At 37.7% G+C, this 21,948-nt stretch overlaps 1 protein-coding gene across 11 annotated transcripts in view; it reads left to right on the top strand.

The window, feature by feature from the left end:
* Positions 1-3,711: 3,711 nt before the first annotated feature.
* The window catches only part of RBM39 (RNA binding motif protein 39), a 29,429-nt gene continuing 11,192 nt past the window's right edge, over positions 3,712-21,948 (top strand). For 2 of the 11 annotated variants that reach the window (XM_082359384.1, XM_082359391.1), the window contains exons 1-9: positions 3,712-4,035; positions 4,655-4,718; positions 6,463-6,512; positions 11,138-11,332; positions 13,970-14,035; positions 14,132-14,185; positions 16,309-16,426; positions 16,968-17,120; positions 20,185-20,322. In XM_082359384.1, coding sequence (XP_082215510.1) covers positions 4,668-4,718; positions 6,463-6,512; positions 11,138-11,332; positions 13,970-14,035; positions 14,132-14,185; positions 16,309-16,426; positions 16,968-17,120; positions 20,185-20,322 — 825 coding nt within the window. In that variant the 5' untranslated portion in view covers positions 3,712-4,035; positions 4,655-4,667. Of the gene's footprint in view, positions 4,036-4,654; positions 4,719-4,944; positions 5,018-5,533; positions 5,593-6,462; positions 6,517-9,801; positions 9,878-11,137; positions 11,333-13,969; positions 14,036-14,131; positions 14,186-16,308; positions 16,427-16,967; positions 17,121-20,184; positions 20,323-21,948 lie in introns of those variants that run through there. The other 9 variants (XM_082359392.1, XM_082359386.1, XM_082359387.1 and 6 more) reach the window with 8 other exon arrangements.

Below are 21,948 nucleotides of genomic sequence, written 5' to 3' on the forward strand. Positions count from 1 at the left end.
TAATGACTAACCATTTACAAATTTATGCAAATTCCTTTTGGATATGTCACTACAATGCCACTGACATTATGGCCAGTAGACAGGCAAGTATTTGAAACAAATGCCAAATTCAATCTCTAAGTAGATTTATTAGAAAATCAAGTACAAAGTGGGGGTGGGGGAGGGGCATGGTTTGATCTGCTTAAATCAGGCAAAAGTCATATGGGTGGCAAAACTACCTCCATCAGTATGAAATGGGATTGAGTTTCTCATTGTTATGGAGACTTAAGGGGGGGGGGGAAATAAAAGCTCATTGTGCCCTCAGTAGCTCAAGAATTGCTGGAAACTGTCTGGGAAACCATGCAAACACAGTGTTTGGTCCAGGTCAGAAACTCTCGCCCATCAGGAACCTTGGTCTGCTAAGATAATATCTGAATTCTCTTGGAATGTTAAACTCAAAAATAGTAAAACCCTTCTAAGTGCCCTTTTTATACAGGTAAGTTTAAAGTCTTAAAACTTTCATATTAAGGTTAAGAATAGTTTGTAGTATCTGTATTTAAATTGTAATGTTTACGGGAACTTGGCATACTAGAAATTCAAATAAAAAATGTGTGATTGAGTAATTGACTTGAGATGGAAAGGTATGAGACTACATTAGAATACTTTAAGAAGTTTTAAAACTCACTCTATTTGTGATTTTAATTTTTTAGATTTAGAAGAATTGTTTACATGGGAAAGTTTTTTTTTTTTAAACTTTGGGTTTATTTATTTATTTATTTACTTACTTACTTACTTACTTATGGCTGTATTGGGTCTTCGTTTCTGTGCGAGGGCTTTCTCGTTGCGGCAAGTGGGGGCCACTCTTCATCACGGTGCGCGGGCCTCTCATTATCGCGGCCTCTCTTGTTGCGGAGCACAGGCTCCAGACGCGCAGGCTCAGTAATTGTGGCTCACGGGCCTAGTTGCTCCGCGGCATGTGGGATCTTCCCAGACCAGGGCTCGAACCCGTGTCCCCTGCATTAGCAGGCAGATTCTCAACCACTGCGCCACCAGGGAAGCCCGGGAAAGTTTTAAAATACTCAAAAATAATACATCATGTTAAATTAATAAAAGCATACTAAATTTGAGGAAACTTGTCTAACATAAATGGGACGGAGTTTTTGAAGGGAATTTAGTCCATTCAACTGGAATTCAACTCAATATTAACAGAAAAAGTGAAGATGATTCTAAAATTTTTTTTAGTTAGATTCTTAAATAAAACAAATTTTCTAAGTCAGTCCTAAAGACTCAAGGAAAACTGGATAAAAATGCACTTACTATGTAAGTTGAATATTAGTTTTTAAAATGCAAGTGTGAAAAATAGCATCCCCTGTCCATAAAAATCATACATGGACATTAAAAAACTCACATTGGCAAAATATATTTAATTTTCAGCCAAATTCTCTAAGGATAATACCTGTTACCTTCTTTATCCCTGGCGCTTAGTTATGCTGTGGTCTCCTCTTCATAAGTTTTCAGATAGAATGATATTCTTGGTGCTGGTGATGATTTAACCCAATGACCTTCACTGCAAATGACTTGAGAACAAAATGATGAAAGGGCAATGAGTCCATGAGCCAGACAGAGTGACAGAAGTTTTGCAAAGAGAATGAAAAGCATATTATGTTCTTAATATTTTCTTTTAAATATATAAAAATACTTTTGTTTTAGAGACTGCGTTTTCCAGCAGGTGTTCCTTGACTGTGTGCTCAATTGCCAGGTTCTGATATTCCTGGAACAGAAAACAATTTAAGGGATATTCAATACTCAAGTGACTTAGAGCTTAAAACCTTTCTCTTCTCAAATAAGAAGTCTAGAGGTTAAGGTCAAATTCTGTCATGTTCCCAAACAAAGAAAAAAATTAAGAAGGGGCCACCACCTATTCTTTAATATTGGCACAATTAACAACACTTAAAGGGAAAAGAGAGGCAAAGGCTAGCTTGTCTTTTCTGATATATTATGCGTCAATATAATGTGGTGATTTTCAACATTTAAAAAATGAAAGGACTTTCCTGGTGGCGCAGTGGTTAAGACTCTGTGCTCCCAATGCAGGGGGCCTGGGTTTGATCTCTGGCCCAGCAACTAGATCCCACATGCATGCCACAACTAAGGAGCCCACGTGCCTCAACTAAGAAGCCGGCGAGCTGCAACTAAGCAGCCCGCCTGCCGCAACTAAGACCCGATGCAACCAAATAAATAAATAAATAAATATTAAAAAAATAAAATAAAAAATGAAAAGAGGATCTGAGTTTTCAGGAAAAGAAGTTAAGGGAATATTACTAATTATGCAAAATCTATTAACCCTCTAAAAGAAACACCTGAGGGGAAAGTTAATCCGAAATGGAAAGCCTCTCTATACTTTCCTCTAAATAATTTTGTTTAGAAATAACAGAAGTTAACTGTTTTGAGGATTAAATATTTGCCAGGCATTTTACAGCTATTGTCTCATTCAATCCTCACTATACTCCTATTAGGCTTTCATTCATTCATTCATTCATTTATTACGTGTCCACCTGGCTGGGTATGTGGCTAAGCGCTGAGAATTCACTAGTGAGCATTATCGGCCTATGTCAGGATCAAGAAGTTAAGTAATTATACTATACTCTTCACAGGAGGAAAGGGAGGGTAGGCTCTGAGAGGTTAATTTACTTGCCCAAGGTCACACAGTGCGGAAGCAGTTACAAACTCATTTCAAATCTTTGCCCTCAATCATTAAGCTGTCAACAGACTTCAAGATTTTCTCCCTCAAGATTTTTTGCTTGTAAGTTATCTTTCCAAATTTTTTCAAGCATTTTTATCTTAGAGTTAAAAGTCTTATAGTCAATGATCTCTCTGCCCTCCGCTCTTTTTCACCGTGTAGACCAAAGAACAAGCGGTGAATGTACACTCTGCCAGGCATCTGGGAGACTTCAGGGGCGAGGAGCCAAGTTCCAGGGAGATGGGGGACATTTTCTAAGAAACAATAGCAACCCCGACACAAGGCCAGACTATAAATTCGAGGGTCACAAAGCTGGTCCACTGCCAAGAGAAGCAGTGTTTTTTCACCTTCTCTTTGCCTTTTTCCACTACTACCAAGGCTGTTTTGAAGCTCGGCAGTCGCCGCAGTGCCTAGTCCACTGGCTCCACAAGGCCGAGAAATCTAATTTTTTATTCTACACCCTTAGCCCCCTACGCCTGTACGTCTCTTTTCACCTTCTCTCTCACATGCTTTTCACTCCATCTTCACCCCGGCGGATAATCTATACATGAGCGTTTTCGTTTTATTCTATCGCCATATGGACTAGGTTGCTTTATGGCGACCTTGACAAACATCTAGGTGGGAGGCTCGCGGGAGGAGGGGAAACCCGTCAGCGTTGAGGGCGAAACCTTCTGATAGCCGTTGGGCGGTGCCACGAGGGGGCGGTGACCACCGTGCTCCACTCAGCGGTGAGTTTTCTAGAAGATTGACAGGAAACGTACCAACTGTCTTTGCGCTAGCAACTTGCGCGATCTCGCGAGATGTGGACGCCAATCTGGAGGGGGGAGTCAAAAGCGCCTCCCTGAGTGGGGGATGGGAATATCCGTGGCGCAATTATTGCGCGAGATTAGGCCACGGTCGCTGGGCCCTATGCCTAGATCTCGCGATATTTCCACTGCTCCGGACTGAAACTAAGAGCAGCTTCTCGCGAGAGCCCGTGCTGAGGGCTCTGTGAGGCCCCGTGTGTTTGTGTGTGTGTATGTGTGTTGGTGAATGTGAGTACGGGGAAGTCGCGGCCGCCATTTCAGAGAGCTTGCCGACGCTGCCGCAGGGGTGGATCCTCCGCTGCCGAAGCCGCCGTCCTGAACTCCCGCGCGGGCTCCTCTAATCCCATTGTTTCTTTTAGATTCGCTTGGGCCTATCCGCCCTCGGAGCTCGAAATTCGGGCTGGGGGGTACTGCGGCCTGGGCCTAGCGGCTTAACAGTAGCAACAGCGGCGGCAGTAGCAACCCCCCTTATTCCGAATACGAGCACCGCAGGGGCCCCGAAAGCCCGCACAGGTAAGGAGGCGTCGCGGACCCCCGTATTTGCAGGGCTTTTCTGAGGTGTGGTTCTTTTCTGGGTTGAGGGGCACTCGTTAGGCGGTCTTAAGCGACGGGGTTGGGGGGGCAGGTTTTCGAGAAATGGGCTTCATTTCGAAGACCGCGCCCTTCTTTTCCGGTTGGGTAGATTTCAGGGTTTTCGGGTGGCATGGGCTCCAGAGAGGCCTCGGGCAGAGGCTACCTGTCCCTTCGAGGCCTGGGCAGACCGCGACCTCCCAACATGGCGCCAGCCGAACGCTGCCTTGGCACCGAACTCCTCCCAACCGAGGGAGTTTCCCTTTGCCCCTAAAATGGCAGCGCGGGTTTTTGCGCGGAAAGAGGCGCTTTCGTTAGATGCTCTCGGGTTGTTTTTTGAGGCATTACAGGCTTTTTAAAAATCGGATACTTAATCTGTTTTAGTGTGTTCGGTCTTGGGGACATTTCAGGTTTAATTGTCAAGCCTACTAAAGTGCGTCGTCCCACCTTAGTCGTTTTGTGGGGCGTCTCGGAAGTTTTGGAGTATGTCCGGTAAGAAGGAAATTTAGCAAAATTTAAAATTGTTTACTCACTGAATTTTTCATTCTTATTCTTTACCTAGGCGTTCAGAGAAAATGGCAGACGATATTGATATTGAAGCAATGCTTGAGGCTCCTTACAAGAAGGTGAGAAAAAACAAGTCGGTGAGGTTTATCTATTTCTTAATTTAGCATTATTCACGAAACTACTGCTGAAATGTAAACTAACCTCCCCGGAGCCCTCTTGATTTATCTTATCAGAGATGCATTAAGTGTAACTTACAAAAGTAAATATATGCTATTGATGTAATAATATTGTGCAGTAGTTTCACTTCAGCGTGATGAATAAATGCCCATCTATCTCTCTTTGTAGACTTGCCTAACGATATCTCACCTCTACTCCCATGAATTCACCTTTGATTCCAGTGTGAACTGTCAATCATAAGGTAGTAATTGAGTGACTTATCGCTGTACCGTGGTCCCCTAGGTAAAATGACTCAACTAAGAATTACCAGCTCCAGTTTGGTATAGCAAAAAGGTGAATGTAGTGGTTTGGGAAAGCAGCAGGGGTCCAAGAATAACACAGCATAACCAGTCTGTGGCAAGCAAATCTTTAAATAAGACAAGTCTTACAAGAAGAAATGGGTGAGATTTAAAAATTTATCCTATACATAAGACTGGTAATAGTCAATATTAAAACAGGCAGGTGATGATCTGCTCAGTTAAAAATTACTAAAATTCTTGGATCCCTGAATAAAAAAAAATTCTTAAATCAAAAGAGGCAGTATCACAACTTGAGTCACTTGATGACTGTTTAACTGTTCTCCATATTGTTTTATTTTTAATTAGTCCCTGCCATAATATTTCACACAAAAAACTACAAAGGAGTTATTTTGACTAATAATACAGTCTTTGACCCATTTCAGTATCACAGTAAAAGTGTCTTTTCATTCTTTCACCAGTTGGTGGTGAAAATAGCAGTATGCATGCGTTATCACTGATGTCACGAACTGTAAGCTTTGTAAGTTAGCACTTATACTCCTATAACTGATGTGATCAAACTTTAAAATAAACATTGCGCTAAACCTTTTAAAAATAATACATTTGTTTTGGAGTGTATAGCTCGACCATGTGGTACCAATTTGGATGAATTCTTTAAAGCTTTAATAGTGTATGTAGTTTTGTAATGCTTAGACTCTTGAAGCGCTACTTTCTATTTTAATGTTAAGATTCTGTCTTAGTTTAACATGGATGTAATTCCATGTAAACAGGTATGGAAGTAGGACTGGTCGATTATTAATTGACTTTCTTGGGTTCTTGGGAGTCAACATTACTAAAGCAGTGTGAATCCCTGTTTGCTTCAGGGCGAGATGTGTGACAGAGGTGGCATCAAGCTCTTACAGTCCCAACCCTCCAACGGAAATGGGCGAAGATCTCAGGAATGGCATCGGTCACAGGAAATCGATAGTGGCTGGCTGCTAGCATGGCCACATGGGGCTTAGGCAGAAATAGAGCCATGGTACTGACCAAAGGGGCCATAGCACATGGAATAAAACTCAAAACAGGACTTCATTCATGTTATACAGAAATTCTATTTAACCACTTCAACACTGTAAATCTGGATAACTTACTATCTAACTATGTAAGAAAATAAAATTTAACGTGTTAATATGCATTTTTATTTTTGTATCTTGATGACTTAATTTGTAAGCAACAAAGTGGTTAAACACATACCCATCTAAATTTTTTTATAGCCTTCCATGTTAAACTATAAATAAGTAATTAGTTTTAAAATTGTTTTGTATTTTCTTATTCCTATTCCCTTTACCCTTTGACAACTTGAAATGTTACCACTTCGTCCTCATGATGTTCTTCTATCAACCCTGCTTAGGATGAGAACAAGTTGAGCAGTGCCAACGGCCATGAAGAACGTAGCAAAAAGTAAGTTTTAAGAAGGGACCTGGGTTGGGGGGAGCTATATGTGGTTGAGATTTTAAGTTGTATTCCTGTGGCTAAAGCATCAAACCCAAGGTTCTCTCCTGAAGGGTTTCTTTGCCTTTTTTAGAAAAGTAGGTTCTTTACCTTTTGGGATGAGACACTATTTGAGGATGTAAAACTATGGACTCTTTCCTTAATTTCAGGAATTGGTGTCAGGGACATTTTGGACACCTTCCCCTCCAGGTCCATCCATGACAATCTGGATAAGAGTTCTGGTGTTAGAGCTTGTCTTTTGTCTTAAATTTATTAACTTTGGCTTAATATTTATTATGTGATGTTATCAATAAAACTATTACATCCACTGAAGATGGTTAGAAAGAAGAAGGTAATAACCAGGCTGTGGAAAAGTATTGTTTGCCCTAAATTACTGAAGGAGTCAGAGCTGTAAATTATCTATGCTCCTTGATGCTCCTAAAGGTTCTTTTTGTAGTAATGTTATAGCACACTTAAGTACTTCTTAATGTTCCTCTTACATGACTTTCGTCTTCTTAAGCTTTTTAAACTCTGATAGACTTAATAGTGAGAATGGAGTTTAAAAAAACTGAATATTTATGCGTGTCATTTGGGTTAAAGAAGTAATCTTTAATAGGAGCTCTGATACAGACTAGTACAGAGTATAGTATGCAAGAAGTCTAAATAGATGCACTTTATAAAATTTGATCCTGTTCTTGGGGTTTTCCTTCAGCTCTAAAATCATTGAGTCTTAACATCACATGGTCTGTATTATAAGCATTAAGACATTTTATTAGCCTTCGTGATGTCATATTCAAACGTTCTGTCATGTTCATGACCCCATAATACATAATGAAAAATGATGTAGAATAAGCCACTTATTTGGTTCTTTTTGGCGCTTCCTTCTAAGAGTTCCTAAGTGCTTCATAATATACTACCTCAATATCCTCACAAGTTTGTAAGGTAGGTTAATATAATTTCATAAAATAGATTAGGACGTAGACTGGATTGTCCAGGTTTTGCTACACCGATATTCTTACCCCTAGAATCTTACAGTGATGGATCAAAATGATACAATTTGTAGGACATGTCCTATATTTTTTCTGTTTGGGTGGGAGTCTGTTATAGTTCCTTACTAATCACGTTAAGGGTATTGGGTTGGGTTTAGTCTTGAATTGTTATGATTTGAGGCGGTCAGCCAATCTTTGCGTGGTATCATGTCCTCTGATTTTAGACCTTTTACCAAAGTAAGTTTCCTAATTAATCGTTGTGATTTGCAATTCTGTAATCAAAACCCAGGAAGTGGTAACCATATAAATTGAAATTATCCAATCTCTAGATATCAGACCAAGTGGATGGATAAAGATCTCACTCTAAGTGCCAAAAGAATGAGGACCTACACTATAGGGCACATGCCTTCTGTGTTGTGCCATTCTTACATGTCATTCCTTGCTACTAGTACCATCTCCAGTTTATATTTGTTAACCATCCTACAACTAAGCTCATTAAGACTACCAGTCTTTTACAAGGAAATTTAGCATCAAGCTCTCAATGACTGGTGCTTACTTAGTGGTGTTTATAATGTAAAGAGTCCAGTGGGACTAAATAGAAGAACGGACAGCTTAATTGGCCATAGGATTCTTTGTTTAAGGGAAGAACCTTTTCAAAACTTCAGCGATCATTTAGTTTCTTTTTAAATGTACAAATTATTTCTCTGTCAGACTTCTCATTCTTCTCATTCTCAGTTAAAGCTGATTAAATAAATGACTCCCTTGGTCAGCCAGTAACTGTTCACCCGTTTTTTTTCTGAAGGGAATTAATCTTTCGAATTAATTTGAAAGTTACCTAGAAAAAAATTTTTGTATTTAGGGATAAATTACAAAACAAGCAGAATGTTCTTGTGTATTAGTTATTAGTATAAATTAGGTCTCTTAACCAAAGGAACGTGCCATGTGCATTTCTCATCCTAAAACTTCATTGTTTTTTAAAAGCCATTGAGTATTGGGGATGTAGTTTTAAGGTAGTAAGAAAATGCACATTATGAGAAATTGAGAGTTGACTGACTAGTAAATGTTTTCTTTTAAAAGTAATTCTCAGTACATACACTCAATTGATTTCAGGTAATAGTAAAAGGAACTAAGTTTAATATTAACACAAATTGGTTATCTATTAGCCTTCTTTCTGAAAAGCTATACCCCTGAGCTTGGCAAGACCTCAAAGTATGCCTTTTTAAGTACCTGAGCTTGCCTTCATGGGAGTATTATTTGTTAGTATAACCAGTTTTGCAAAGTCTCAACCAGCATCCATTCAGTTAAGCTCTTTTGGAATTTCTCAAAAAAGGATAAAAAACAATAAATGACACAGTTAAAATATATTGGCTACTGTGGTGTGGATTATCTATAAATTTTGGAATAAATGACTTTTCTATTTTTTTTCTTATTTTCCAGAGTACTTTGCATTTAAAATTTAGATCTTCTTACATGGAAGAGGTCAAATCCAGTTATAGCAAAACACCTTTACAGCAGAGGCCATATAACCAAAAAGTCCAAAGGCCCAGCCCAGTGGACCATTTACTTCAATGATGTTCAGTACAAAATTCCACTGCCACTAAAGACTTTGGAAAGTCCCTTTTAAGTTGTAACAGGATTTGACTATTAGTGTGGACTTTGATAACCCTTCTTTAGTTAACTTAATAAATGTTCTTTGAAGCTTTATTTTGTTATAAAGAAGTACACTGCTTTCTTGCACCCTTAAATTTTTGTCTGGGCTTTATAAAGAGGATTATATTTCTGAATGTCTTAGTATGTTGCTGTCTTTTTACCTGTCTGGGGTTGCCTTCAGATGTGGGTGGGGACTCATTTATAAAAAGTCCTAGGAAGACCTTAAGTTGAAATTAGCTCTCCAATTTTCGAGTCCTTTCCTTTGGCGCAATAAATTTTGGGCCTAAAAAGAGGTAATTTGGGAGGTTGGCTGCCTCTCTGCAATGGACCATTTATGAGCAGAGCAAAACTTTATTTGTCCTTTTTGTGGGGGATGGAGTTTTTACTTTGTCCCCTAATTGATAATATTTAGGATTTTTGATTATAGCTATCTCAGAGAATTCTTTAGTCTAAGAGATAGTTTCAGGTTTTTAGGCAGCAAAGTTGGAATGTTATCTGTTGCCCTTCTGGGCATTGCTTTGATGACGTCTGTATAAGTAATGAGTGTAGCCTAATTTTCTGTCATGTGCTACCTAGCATATACATTTCTGACAGTCAGGTGGATTATCTTGAAATTTTAGACAAAGTTTCTGCCTCCTTGGAAAGCTCTACATCTCCTTGTGATTGGAGTGTGGGTTTCAAGATTCCAGAAGGTGGGTGTCTTCATTTTCTATTTTCAATGCACTCTAAGATGACCTGCTTACAGGTTCTCTGAGGCAGACTTCAATTGCTCTTGTGCTAACTTTGCTTTGATAAGGACTAAACAGTTAATTCAATTTCCAAATGATGTGGTTGTCAAAATGTTTCATAATCTTCTAGCCACTACAAAATGACATTTAAGTGGATAAGTTTAATTTGAAATGTCTGTCAATTTATATTGAAAGATCTGAAGGCACCTCTAAAATTTGGGTGATGACAGAGGTACAGATTATAAAAATTATGGAATGAGTGGGTGTATGCTGTGAGGAATACAGAAATGAACGGGAAGATACACGACTGACTGGCTTTTTTACCTTTCAGAGCTTGAGAATTTATAAAGATTTATAAAGGTGTTGATTCTTCCTTTTGGTTGTACCCCACAGGCTTGTATAAACTGGCATAAAAATGGCATATTTCAATATCTGGTGTACTCATTGTAACTTGAAAAAGAAAGTATCTGAAGTGGTCACATTGAAGTCTAGGAGTGTCAGATTGCATTTTACTGCATTAGTTTTATTGTCCTTTGTCATTATTTGTAATAATTTTGCCCATAAAAACTGAATTAGTGAGGCCTGTGTGGCCCTTTGAAAGTATATAATATTCATATGTGCAAATTGGGTCAAAATTGGCTTAAGAGAAATAAGTGTATTTAATGGCAATTTTTATATATGATGCAACACTAATACTTAAAGTATTGTAACTTTGATTTTATTACTGTATGTTTTGGATTACAGTTATACTTAGTTGGCCAGATATGATAGACTTTATTTAAAAGTTCACGGGACTTCCCTGGTACTCCAGTGGTTGGGACTCTGTGCTCCCACTGCAGGGGGCATGGGGTTCGATCCCTGGTCAGGGTAAGATATATCCTGCATGCTGTGCAGCATGGCCAAAGGAAAAAAAAAAACATTTCAAAGTTCAGGTTTTGATTTATACCTACCAATAAGTCCTCTCCTTGTTAAAGCTCTAGCTGACTCTCAAAAAAGATCATTATAGTCCCTCTCACTCAAATGATTCATTGTCAACGGGCTGCTGATTTTCCGTAGTAGAAGGCAACGGTGGGGTGTTGTTTGCCTTACCTAGGAATTATTTTTCCATAAGTGATTATTATGTATCATTGTATGATAGTAAAAATAGCAAAATATATCTGACCATAAAAGGAAGTAAATTTTTGCAGATACTTATATCAGCAAGATAATGGTGACTTTTTCTTCTCAGGAGGAAAAAAAGCAAGAGCAGAAGTCGTAGTCATGAACGAAAAAGAAGCAAAAGTAAGGAACGGAAGCGAAGTAGAGATAGAGAAAGGAAAAAGAGCAAAAGCCGTGAAAGGAAGCGAAGTAGAAGCAAAGAAAGGAGACGGAGCCGTTCAAGAAGTCGAGATCGCAGATTCAGAGGCCGCTACAGAAGTCCTTAGTATGTAACTATAATTATGATGATATTGGTTTGAGAGATTTTTCTGGGTATCCAGATAGCGTAACTGGAGTGACTTGAATTGTGGAATTTTATTTTTCAATATGATCAGTTAAAAAGTATTAAATAAGGATTTTGGCATTGAAAAGTCCAGTAGAAATGCAGTGTGTGGACAGATACATAATGTTTGTTTTACTAGGCATGCAGAACATTTTGTTACTCCATCTAGAAATATTATTACTGTGTGCCAATTAAAACTAAAGCACTAAAGTGCTTTTTTTAAAAAGGTTTGATATTGTAGTGCCAAATACGTGAAAGCTTAAAGGTTTGTGAGCTATCACAGTATCCTTTACTGAACGTAAAGTTATTTAAAATTTTAAAGCTCAGATGGATACATATTGCAAATATGTATAGTTAGTCAAATACATAGTTAACAGTCTTGTCTGTGTGGCTGTTTTCAGCTGAAATGACAGACCAGTTGTGAATTTAGTGCATGCTTCTTGATAATGATTATTTAGGGGGCTCATCACACATCTTTGTATTTAAGGTCTTTTAATAGTAAGAACGCACTAAAACTGCTTTTGAAGGTTGAATCACTATGGAAATTCTGATGTGGTTAAACAAGTTGGAAATGGTTCGTTAATAGTAATTTTTAAAAAGCTAAAATATATTAATGACTTTGGAAAGAGCCTTCTGGCAACTCTTTAAGCAGTTCAGTCTAACAGTCCCTAGTGATTTATGATGTTCTTTCCTGTTAGTAAATACACTGTTGTAAACTGTGGGATATGTTAAAATTAACAGTTTTAACGTTAAAACTTGAATGGTTTAAGATTGAATTCAAAGACAACAGTCCTGAATCAGAGCCTTGGCTCTTTAAATTGGTTAAACACTCTAAGAAACATTCTTAAGCTTTAGTTTTCTCATCTCTTAAGTAGGAGGTAACCACTGACAGGCTATTTAGTCTTGAATGAGAAGAGAATGGAAATTAGAGCACCCACAATACTGCTATTGATGAAATGTTTTGGTATTATTTGAACCCAGTAAAGTTGGTAATACTTGGAGTTCTGATTCAGGTTTTTCAATAAAAAGGATTCCACTCCTTGTTCTCTAAGGTCCTCTTAGCTGATTATTTTATAAACTTTTTAACAGCTTAAAAAGGACCACAATGTTATTTTAATTCTGAGTGCTTTATTAGAAAATACTTTGCTTTTTGTCCAATTTATCAAAATTTACTGCATTCTTTTTTACCAGAATGAACTTAATAGGGGGGAAGGATTACTTTAATAAATTCTGAATACTATTATCTCTGATCAGTGATGAATACTTGAAGTCAGCCTGTGATTCTGGTCTGACTTAAACTCACTTGGTTCTTATGTTTGGTTTCAGGTGATTTTTAACTACCAAGGCAGTAAACTGAAACTTTTATAATTGAAGGGGAAAGAAAATAGCTTATAGACTCTTATTTATCCAGTAAATATATATTCTTTATGATCACTTTTAGTGTGCTTTGCAAAGGACCCATTTAATACAATTTTATTTGGAACTGCTTGGGTGTTAATACGTGCATGTAGAGTCCATGAAAACAAATCCAAATGTGGATTGAAGACCACCATATATTTTCATTTTGCTACCCATCTGGTAAAGGATAGCAGGATGAGCACTAAGGGACATCTGATCTGACCTTTTAACTTAGTTTGGTCTTTCAAAATAAAAGGGCCATAAACTACTGGGCCTTTTTAGAATATTCTAGACTACAGAATAAAGCTTTTTTAAAAAGTTACTTTTGTGATCTTTTTTGAAAACACTCCTCTAATATGTCAAGTCCCGAAAAAAGAATTTTCCTGAGGGATTGATGAACTTCCTTCACATCTTTACTATGGACTATTTTGTCAAAAAGAACTGAAGTGTATGACATACTACATATGCTTATATGCGGTTTTGGAGACTTACTGTTAAATGAAGAAGTTGGAGTTTCATGATTATGGAAAGAATTAGTTCCTTTATTTTTTAAAAGTAACTCCTCAAGGGAATTCCCTGGCGGTCCAGTGGTTAGGACTCTGCGCTTTCACTGCCTGGGGCCTGGGTTCGATCCCTGGTTGAGGAACTAAGATCCCACAAGCCACGTGGTGTGGCCTGAAAAAAAAAAAAAAAAAAAGAGTTCCTCAAACACGAAGACATACCTGAATATTGTATATGTATGTATATATGAGCACATGTGTATTCCTTAGGAAGGATCTGCAAAGATGCACACCAAATCGTTAACTATAGTTGTCCTGGTGTGAGGGAAGTTCAGGGTAATTTTCACTTTGTATCTTTTTTTTTCCCCCCTAAATTCAGGAATGTATTCACAAATATGTAGTTAAAGAGAACTAGACTGAAAATTGAGCATTTTCAGAATATTAAAAATTTTGAGGCTGTAACCTTTGGTCTTGGCACCTCTCAGTGGTCCAGGATGGATAACTGTAAGAGCAGTTTGCCTGGGATAGAGTTAAGAGAAGAAAAAGTCTCTTTATTTCCTCTTCATAATTGAGGTGGAAAACAAGCAGCCTAAACAATGTTAAACTTGCTGGAGAGCGCATGAACGCGATCTTAGCAAGACCCTAACCCTGTAACTAGTGTAATTTTGTGTTTCCTTTTTAGCTCCGGACCAAAATTTAACAGTGCCATCCGAGGAAAGATTGGGTTGCCTCATAGCATCAAATTAAGGTTTTTAAACATACTTCTGAATTGTTTAAATTGTTTTTCAAGGAACTAATGTGGTGTACTTGTTTGGGTAACTTTTGAAACTTTTTAACTTTGCAGCAGACGACGCTCCCGAAGCAAAAGTCCATTCAGAAAAGACAAGAGCCCAGTGAGGTAACTGTTGTCCCTATTTCCTTTGTTTTGTACTTCTAGCTTTTATAAAGTGTTTACAACTTATGTTACTGCTAAATTTAATGACATATAGTAATTTGGATCATATTAAATCTTGATTCATTTTGCAATTCTAGTATTAATTTTTAAAAGATTTATTTATTTATGGCTGAGTTGGATCTTTTTTGCTGCACGCGGGCTTTCTCTAGTCGCGGCGAGCGGGGGCTACTCTTCGTTGTGGTGCGCGGGCTTCTCATCATGGTGGCCTCTCGTTGCAGAGCACTGCCTCTAGGCACGAGGGCTTCAGTAGTTGTGGCTCACGGGCTCTAGAGCGCAGGCTCAGTAGTTGTGATGCACGAGCTTAGTTGCTCTGCGGCATGTGGGATCTTCCCAGACCAGGGCTCGAACCCATGTCCCCTGCATTGGCAGGCGGATTCTTAACCACTGCGCCACGAGGGAAGTCCAATTCTAGTATTATTAATGTGAATTTCTAAGTTTTCAATAACTTGCATGTGAGAAGAATGGAGCAGAAATTACCACTTTAATGTGTAGATGTTACATGTGCTTTTATTTCCCTTTTATAGTAGCTAAAATTTTTTAATGGTAGCTGTAGAAAACTTTAGACTTGACTCACTTTTGGAGTTAATAAATTTTAAGTTATTGAAATAACTTCTTGTGGGAAAGTAGTTGAAATAGTCATGAGTTTATCATTTGGCTCCCTTATTTGAGAAGAGTATTTAATTTCCAAAATCGTAACCGAATTGACTTGTTTTCAAGTAGTAATATTATGATTTTGAGTGATTCTGTGAGATATTTTCCTCTTAAAAGAAGGTAAGACTTATCTATCCAGTCTACCATTTTGGTTCAAGGAACGTTTTGTTAACTTGAGAGCATTGTTTTTTACTGATGTTCTGGCTTCCCTTAAAAGGGTACCTTTTAACTTTTGAGTCTATCTTCTTGTTTGACGTATTCTAATCCTAGGATTTAGTGATTGCCTTAATGTTCTTAAAGGCGCTCTTTGTAACAGATACTGAGTTTTTATTTAATATTTAGTTCTCTTTCATGGGAAAACTCCCGTTTAGTTCTCATTCTTTGGATATAGTCAGCTTTGTACCTCTGTTCTACGGTAATAGGTTTAAAATTACTTGCAGATTTCTCAAGGGGATGTAACGTGAGTTTTGTAAAGTTCTTCCAGAGAATGTCCAGAACATGGTTAAGAAAGAGCATGTTTATGCTTAACATTTTTAAGGATTTACTTAGAACCTTAATCTTAGTAGAATTATTTATAATAATGTCAGTAGACATTGTTATTTTTCCTTGACATTCATTAAGTTAAATTTATCTATTGTGCTCTTTTACTTTTCTCACGTATTTGGGCACTTTTAGTTTCCTCTGTAAATTTAGAAGTGTACACCATCTATTTGTAAGCATGAGTAAATTAAATCCCACTATTGTTATTTGTCTAGATAATCTCATTTCATTTTTGACTTGCTAATTGTTACTGTCTCTCTATTCTATAACCATCAAGAAGTATTTTTTCGGGTATTGAATTTGTAGAGTCTTAGTAAGACTGATCTAATTCTGATAAACAGCTGCCTCACTATTCCGTATATCTATCTCAGTTTGTGAAAAAAAATTCTTAGAGTCAAATAGTTCTCATCATTTGGGGTTTTACTCTCAAGTTTGTCATTTGTGATTATGAAACTTAATTTTACTTTATGATTTCCTTTTGGGGAAACATCCTTTCTACTAATTTGGACCAGTCCAACATTACTGTGGACTCAGGGGTTATTACTTGTGACTATCATTAAACTCTCAGGCTTCTGATTGGCCCTTTATTATCCTGGAGAGAGTACCATTTGTAAGATTGAGAGGCCAGTGGACTTTGGTTCTGATAATGTAAGATACTATCAGAAGAAACATTTAGAGGTTATCATTATATTGAAGGCATTGAGTCACATTGAATTATTTTACGGACATTTTATATACATCATAGTTAAAATGGGCTTGGGAGTAGTGACAAACTGGTTTCAGGAAAGTTTATTCTGTTTACTGAAAATGTGCATTAAAAGTTATTTTAAAAGAATAAGTTATAAAGTTAATTCTATATTCTTTACCCCTGTTAGGGAGCCTATTGATAATCTGACTCCTGAGGAAAGAGATGCAAGGACCGTTTTCTGCATGCAGCTGGCAGCAAGAATTCGGCCAAGGGATTTGGAAGAGTTTTTCTCCACAGTAGGAAAGGTAATCTAAGCCTATTTACAGAGCTAATTTAAGTAGAAACTGCAAACAACATTTTAGTAATTGTCAGTGTGACAGATAAAATGAGAAAACATCTAAATACATTTTGTTTGGTGGAATTTAGTTAGGGAATTTTTTTTTTTTTTTTTTTTTTTGGGAATTTTTTTTTTTTTAATATTTATTTATTTGGCTGCATCTGGTCTTAATTGCAGCAAGCAAACTCTTAGTTGTGGCATGTGGGATCTAGTTCCCTGACCAGGGATCGAACCCGGCCCCGTGCGTTGGGAGTGGAGAATCTTAGCCACTGGACGAAGTCCAGGGAATTTATTTTTGATACCATTTCTTTTTGCCTCACTTGGAAGTTAATAGTGTTGGAATTGATGTATGTTGATAAATGAATTGGGCCTACAAATTTACCTATTTAAAAAAATCTTTTTAGTGGCTTGCTTTGCAATATCATTAATATGCCTCTTGTCTCTTGAAATTATTATACTTATGTGAATGGTTGCACAAACAGAACCTAAAGTGTGTGTTTTCTTTTTAGGTTCGAGATGTGAGGATGATTTCTGATAGAAATTCAAGACGTTCCAAAGGAATTGCTTATGTGGAATTTGTCGATGTTAGCTCAGTGCCTCTAGCAATAGGATTAACTGGCCAGCGGGTTTTAGGAGTGCCAATCATAGTACAGGCGTCACAGGTAACTTTTTTCTTGGTTAAGAATTTGATCATTGGTAGTGTTAGAAACCTGCTGTTGCTTAGTGTTGTGTTGTAATGCCTTGAGCCTTACACAATCACCACTTCCTACCATAAGTCAGATGTTCTCAGGGTAGCTTTTTAAAAAAAAATTTGCCTTGATTTCTTTGATAATTGTGTATTCTTAATAACATCCTTTACCATTTTAATGTAAGTTGTAAATACCTATTTCATGGAAGAGACTTGAGAACTTGTTCTAGAATTTTACTGATTTGTGATGACTTCTTACTTGGGGATAGAAGCATCTAAGAACATGTTTTCCCCTTCCTATCTTTTAAATGGAATGGTTTTGACATTTTTAGTAAATTTAATATTTTCACTGTTTTAAAATACATACTTGTGAAAGATTTTATATAATGTTAAGAATAGTTTGAACAACTAACTATTCTAGCATTTCTTTTTTATTTATTTATTTATTTATTTATTTACTTACTTTTGGCTGCCTTGGGTCTTTCTTGCTGCACGCAGCCCTTCTGTAGTTGCGGCGAGCAGGGGCTACTCTTCGTTGTGGTGCACAGGCTTCTCATTGCGGTGGCCTCTCCCGTTGCAGAGCGGGCTCTAGGCACGCAGGCCTCAGTAGTTGCAGCTCGCGGGCTCAGTAGTTGTGGCTCGTGGGCTCCAGAGCACACAGGCTCGGCAGTTGTGGCACATGGGCTTAGTTTCTCCGTGGCATGTGGGATCCTCCCGGACCAGGGCTCGAACCCATGTCCTCTGCATTGGCAGGCGTATTCCCAACCACTGCGCCACCAGGGAAGTCTCTCTAGCATTTCTTGAAAGTAAGATGTTTCAGACTAATTTGGAGAATGTTTTTTGTTTAAGATAATCCAAATTATGATTTAATTCCTCTTTGCTGATGCTACACAATAAATGAGTGTTGCCTTTGTAAAAATGAAATTAGTGTTAATATTTTAGTTCATTTAGGTGTAGAAAAATTGGGATATATCATTCTCTTGGAGTATATTAACGTGAAAGTATTTTTTTGATTTTTCATCAGTACCTTTTTGTACTAAGAAACAAGTTGATTTCTGTGACAACCTGATAACTTAGATTTTTAAATTGGAGAATATAGGATTTAAAGAATTTTTTTTTGGCCTTGCCGAGTGGCTTGTGGGATCTTAGTTCCCCCACGAGGGGTTGAACCGGGCCGTGGCAGTGGCAAAAGTGCCGAGTTCTAACCACTGGACCGCCAGGGAATTCCTAAGGATTTAAAGAATATTTTTTGAGCGATACAAGATAACAGTAGTTATGTTCGTTCCTTTTCATACCCCTGAAACAAATACTCCTCATAACTCCTGAAAAATCTGGTTACTCATCAAGCTTTTACATCATTTTATAGTTAGGCACAAAATTTGTAACCAGATCTTAAGTGAAATTCCAGTTTCACTGTTAAGCTGTAACTGTGGTCAGATTACTACCTTCTATCTCTAAAAGATGATGGTAGGTCCTACATAGTGTTTTAGCAGTATGTAATATTGGGTATTTATCATTTGATTATATGTCACAATAAGAAAATAATTGTTAGGAAGCAGGCTGGGGAGAATCATTGCTCAATTCATTTCCCGTGATGGAGGGCAAACCTAATAGTGTGTACCTTGGCCTGGCAAAGGGCTCAGAAGAATCACATTGATAAATGAGATTGTGAATTCATTTAACTTTAATCTCCTATTATGCTCCAGTTTGTTAAAATAAAGGAGTTTGTGTTAGAATATAAATTGAGAACTATTTCCTTTGAGAAGTACTTGGTATGGGAAAAAAATGACTGCTGAACTGAATGGTTTACTTGGTTTGATTTATATTGACCTAAGTCCTTTTACGATGGACAGCCAGTTGGTGTACTGTACATTGAGTAACAGTGATATTGAGAGCACATGAATAATGAGTGTATTTAACACTTCCAGGAGATAATCTTATATTTCCACATTTGGCATATCTGTTACCAGGATGCTGCTTTAGATTGGCATAATGTAGGGTTTTTTTTAATTTTTAAAAAATTTTTATTATTTATTTTTGGCTGCATTGGGTCTTTGTTGCTGTGTGTGGGCTTTCTCTAGTGCGGTGAGTGGAGGCTACTCTTGGTTGTGGTGCGCGGGCTTCTCATTGCAGTGGGTTCTCTTGTTGCGGAGCATGGGCTCTAGGTGCTCCAGCTTCAGTAGTTGTGGCACATGGGCTCAGTAGTTATGGCTCTGAGGCTGTAGAGCCCAGGCTCAGTAGTTGTGGTGCATGGGCTTAGTTGCTCCGCGGCATGTGGCATCCTGCCAGACCGGGGCTCAAACCCGTGTCCCCTGCATTGGCAGGCGGGTTCTCAACCAGTGTGCCACCAGGGATAGTAATGTAGTTTTGATTGATCACATTTTATATATGAAATACCTTGCATAGTTGCTTTATATGAGTTTTGTATATGCTCTTAAAACTTAATCTAAAATTTTTTTATTGTGGTAAAATGTCATAGTAAAATCTAAAATTTTTGTTTAAGAATTTGGCATTGTAACCATTTTAAGTGTACTATTCAGTGCCATTAGTCACATGTAAGTGGAATCGTACAATATTCTTTTTTTAAATATATATGTATCTTACTTTATTTTTATTTTTTTGACTGCATTGGGTCTTCGTTGTGGTGCGTGGGCTTCTCATTGTGGTGGCTTCTCTTGTTGTGGAGCACAGGCTCTAGGCACGTGGGCTTCAGCAGTTGTGGGTCACGGGCTCTAGAGCGCAGGCTCAGTAGTTGTGGCTCATGGGCTTAGCTGCTCTGTGGCACGTGGGATCTTCCTGGACCAGGGCTCAAACCCGTGTCCCCTGCATTGGCAGGCGTATTCTTAACCACTGCGCCACCAGGGAAGTCCCCCAATATTCTTTTATGTATGACTTAACACTTAGCATAGTTTGATGTCGGTTGTCATTAAGCAAAGCTAAGGTATGAGTGGGATTTACTACTCTGCTCAAAATGGTATTTATTCATTCTAAATGGATGTGTGTGATGTGCCTTATGTGTTGTCTTAACTAACTTGTAGGCAGAAAAAAACAGAGCTGCAGCAATGGCAAACAATCTACAAAAGGGAAGTGCTGGACCTATGAGGCTCTATGTGGGCTCGTTACACTTTAACATAACTGAAGATATGCTTCGGGGGATCTTTGAGCCTTTTGGAAGGGTAAGTCCCAAGTTTTTCAGTGGATCCTAAATCTTGAAACAAGTGTAACTGCACAATAATTTATTTGCTTTGTCATGTTTCTAAGAGATTAATGTTAGGATTGGAGTGGTTCTATAAAGTTTTTGAGACCACTTAGATCAAGATAGTTTCCCTGAAGATAGCATTTGAAGACAGAATCGATCAACATTTGTAATGCTACAGTGAAATGCATGGTATTAGCTTCAAATCAACCTGAATGATAAAATGTACTGTGCATTGGAGCAAGAGATTTTTTTTTTCTTGGTTTGTTTCTTGGGATAGTTTTTCTTACTGAAAATTTAGGGGTATATAAGCTTCTCTGTACTTAATGTGTAAGGAATTAGACTGTTTATGCCCATTTAGTCCTCATTTTTTTTCTTTTTTTATTGAGATAAAATTGACACAGCACTGTCTAAGCTTAAGGTGTACAACATAGTGAGTTAACTTACATACATCATGAAATTATTACAGTAGGTTTAGTGAACATCTGTCATCTCATACAGATGCAACATTAAAGAAATAGGTAACAAATTTTTTTTCCTTGTGACGAGAATGTTTAGGATTTACTCTTGAGTCTTAATTTATGGTATACAGCAGTGTTAATAATACATTACATTCCTAGTACTGATTTATCTTATAACTGGAAGTTTGTATCTTTAGACTACTTTCATCTAACTCTTCCCTCTGCCCCCCACCCCCCACCCCCCACCCCTCACCCCCCACCCCTCACCCCTCTGGTAGCCACAAATCTGATCTTTTTTTCCATGAGTCTGTTTTTGAAGTACAGTTGAATTGCAACACTAACAGTTTCTGGTACACAACATAGTAATTTGATATTTTTATGCATTTTTTTCAAAAGAATCACCAGGGTAAGTCTAGTTCTCATCATTTTAGAGGAGATGGTTAGAATAAATGTTACTAGTAGGCTGTGCTCTGGTTTAAAAAATTCATTGAGTGGCCATGAATAAAAATCTTGGTTCCTGTCGTACCTTGTCCACTACTTAATCTTTATGGCCCTTGGATATACATTTCGTTGTTTTCTTTCACTACCCCTCTCAACCCCTTTGTTAAACTGTTTTATGTGTCAATAATGATAAAGTTGGGGTGTTTAATTTTGTGGGTGCTTTATATTTATTGGAAATATACACATATTAATGGTGCACAAATCATAATTGTATGAGTTGGTCAGTCATTACAGAATGAATACGTTCCTGAAACAACCAGAACATGAAATATAATATGTGGGTGCTGTATTTTAATTTTTCATGCTTCCTTTGTATGGCCGAGTTTGTTGGGATATTGTGATGTAGTAAATACAGTTCCCTCATTTAAGGTGAACACTCATTGCTTTGTAGCATATTCATAGTGTTGTGCAACCATCAACCACATCCAATTGTTATTTTTAGTTATTCCAACATTTCAGGCAATTTATTGTGTCTGGCATAATTGATAATTAAAATTTGGTGTATTTTAGCAAAGGGGAAGAAAAAAGGTTGATTTCGTTCTTAACATTGTATTCTGCAAAGGATTTCAGATTTTTAGTGGTTTTTGATGCAAAAGACTCCTCCCCAGTGCATAACTTCCTGTTTAGGAAGTTCCTCGGCCTCT

Source organism: Balaenoptera borealis (genome assembly GCF_965194805.1).
Source record: "Balaenoptera borealis genome assembly, chromosome: 16".
NCBI lineage: Eukaryota > Metazoa > Chordata > Mammalia > Artiodactyla > Balaenopteridae > Balaenoptera > Balaenoptera borealis.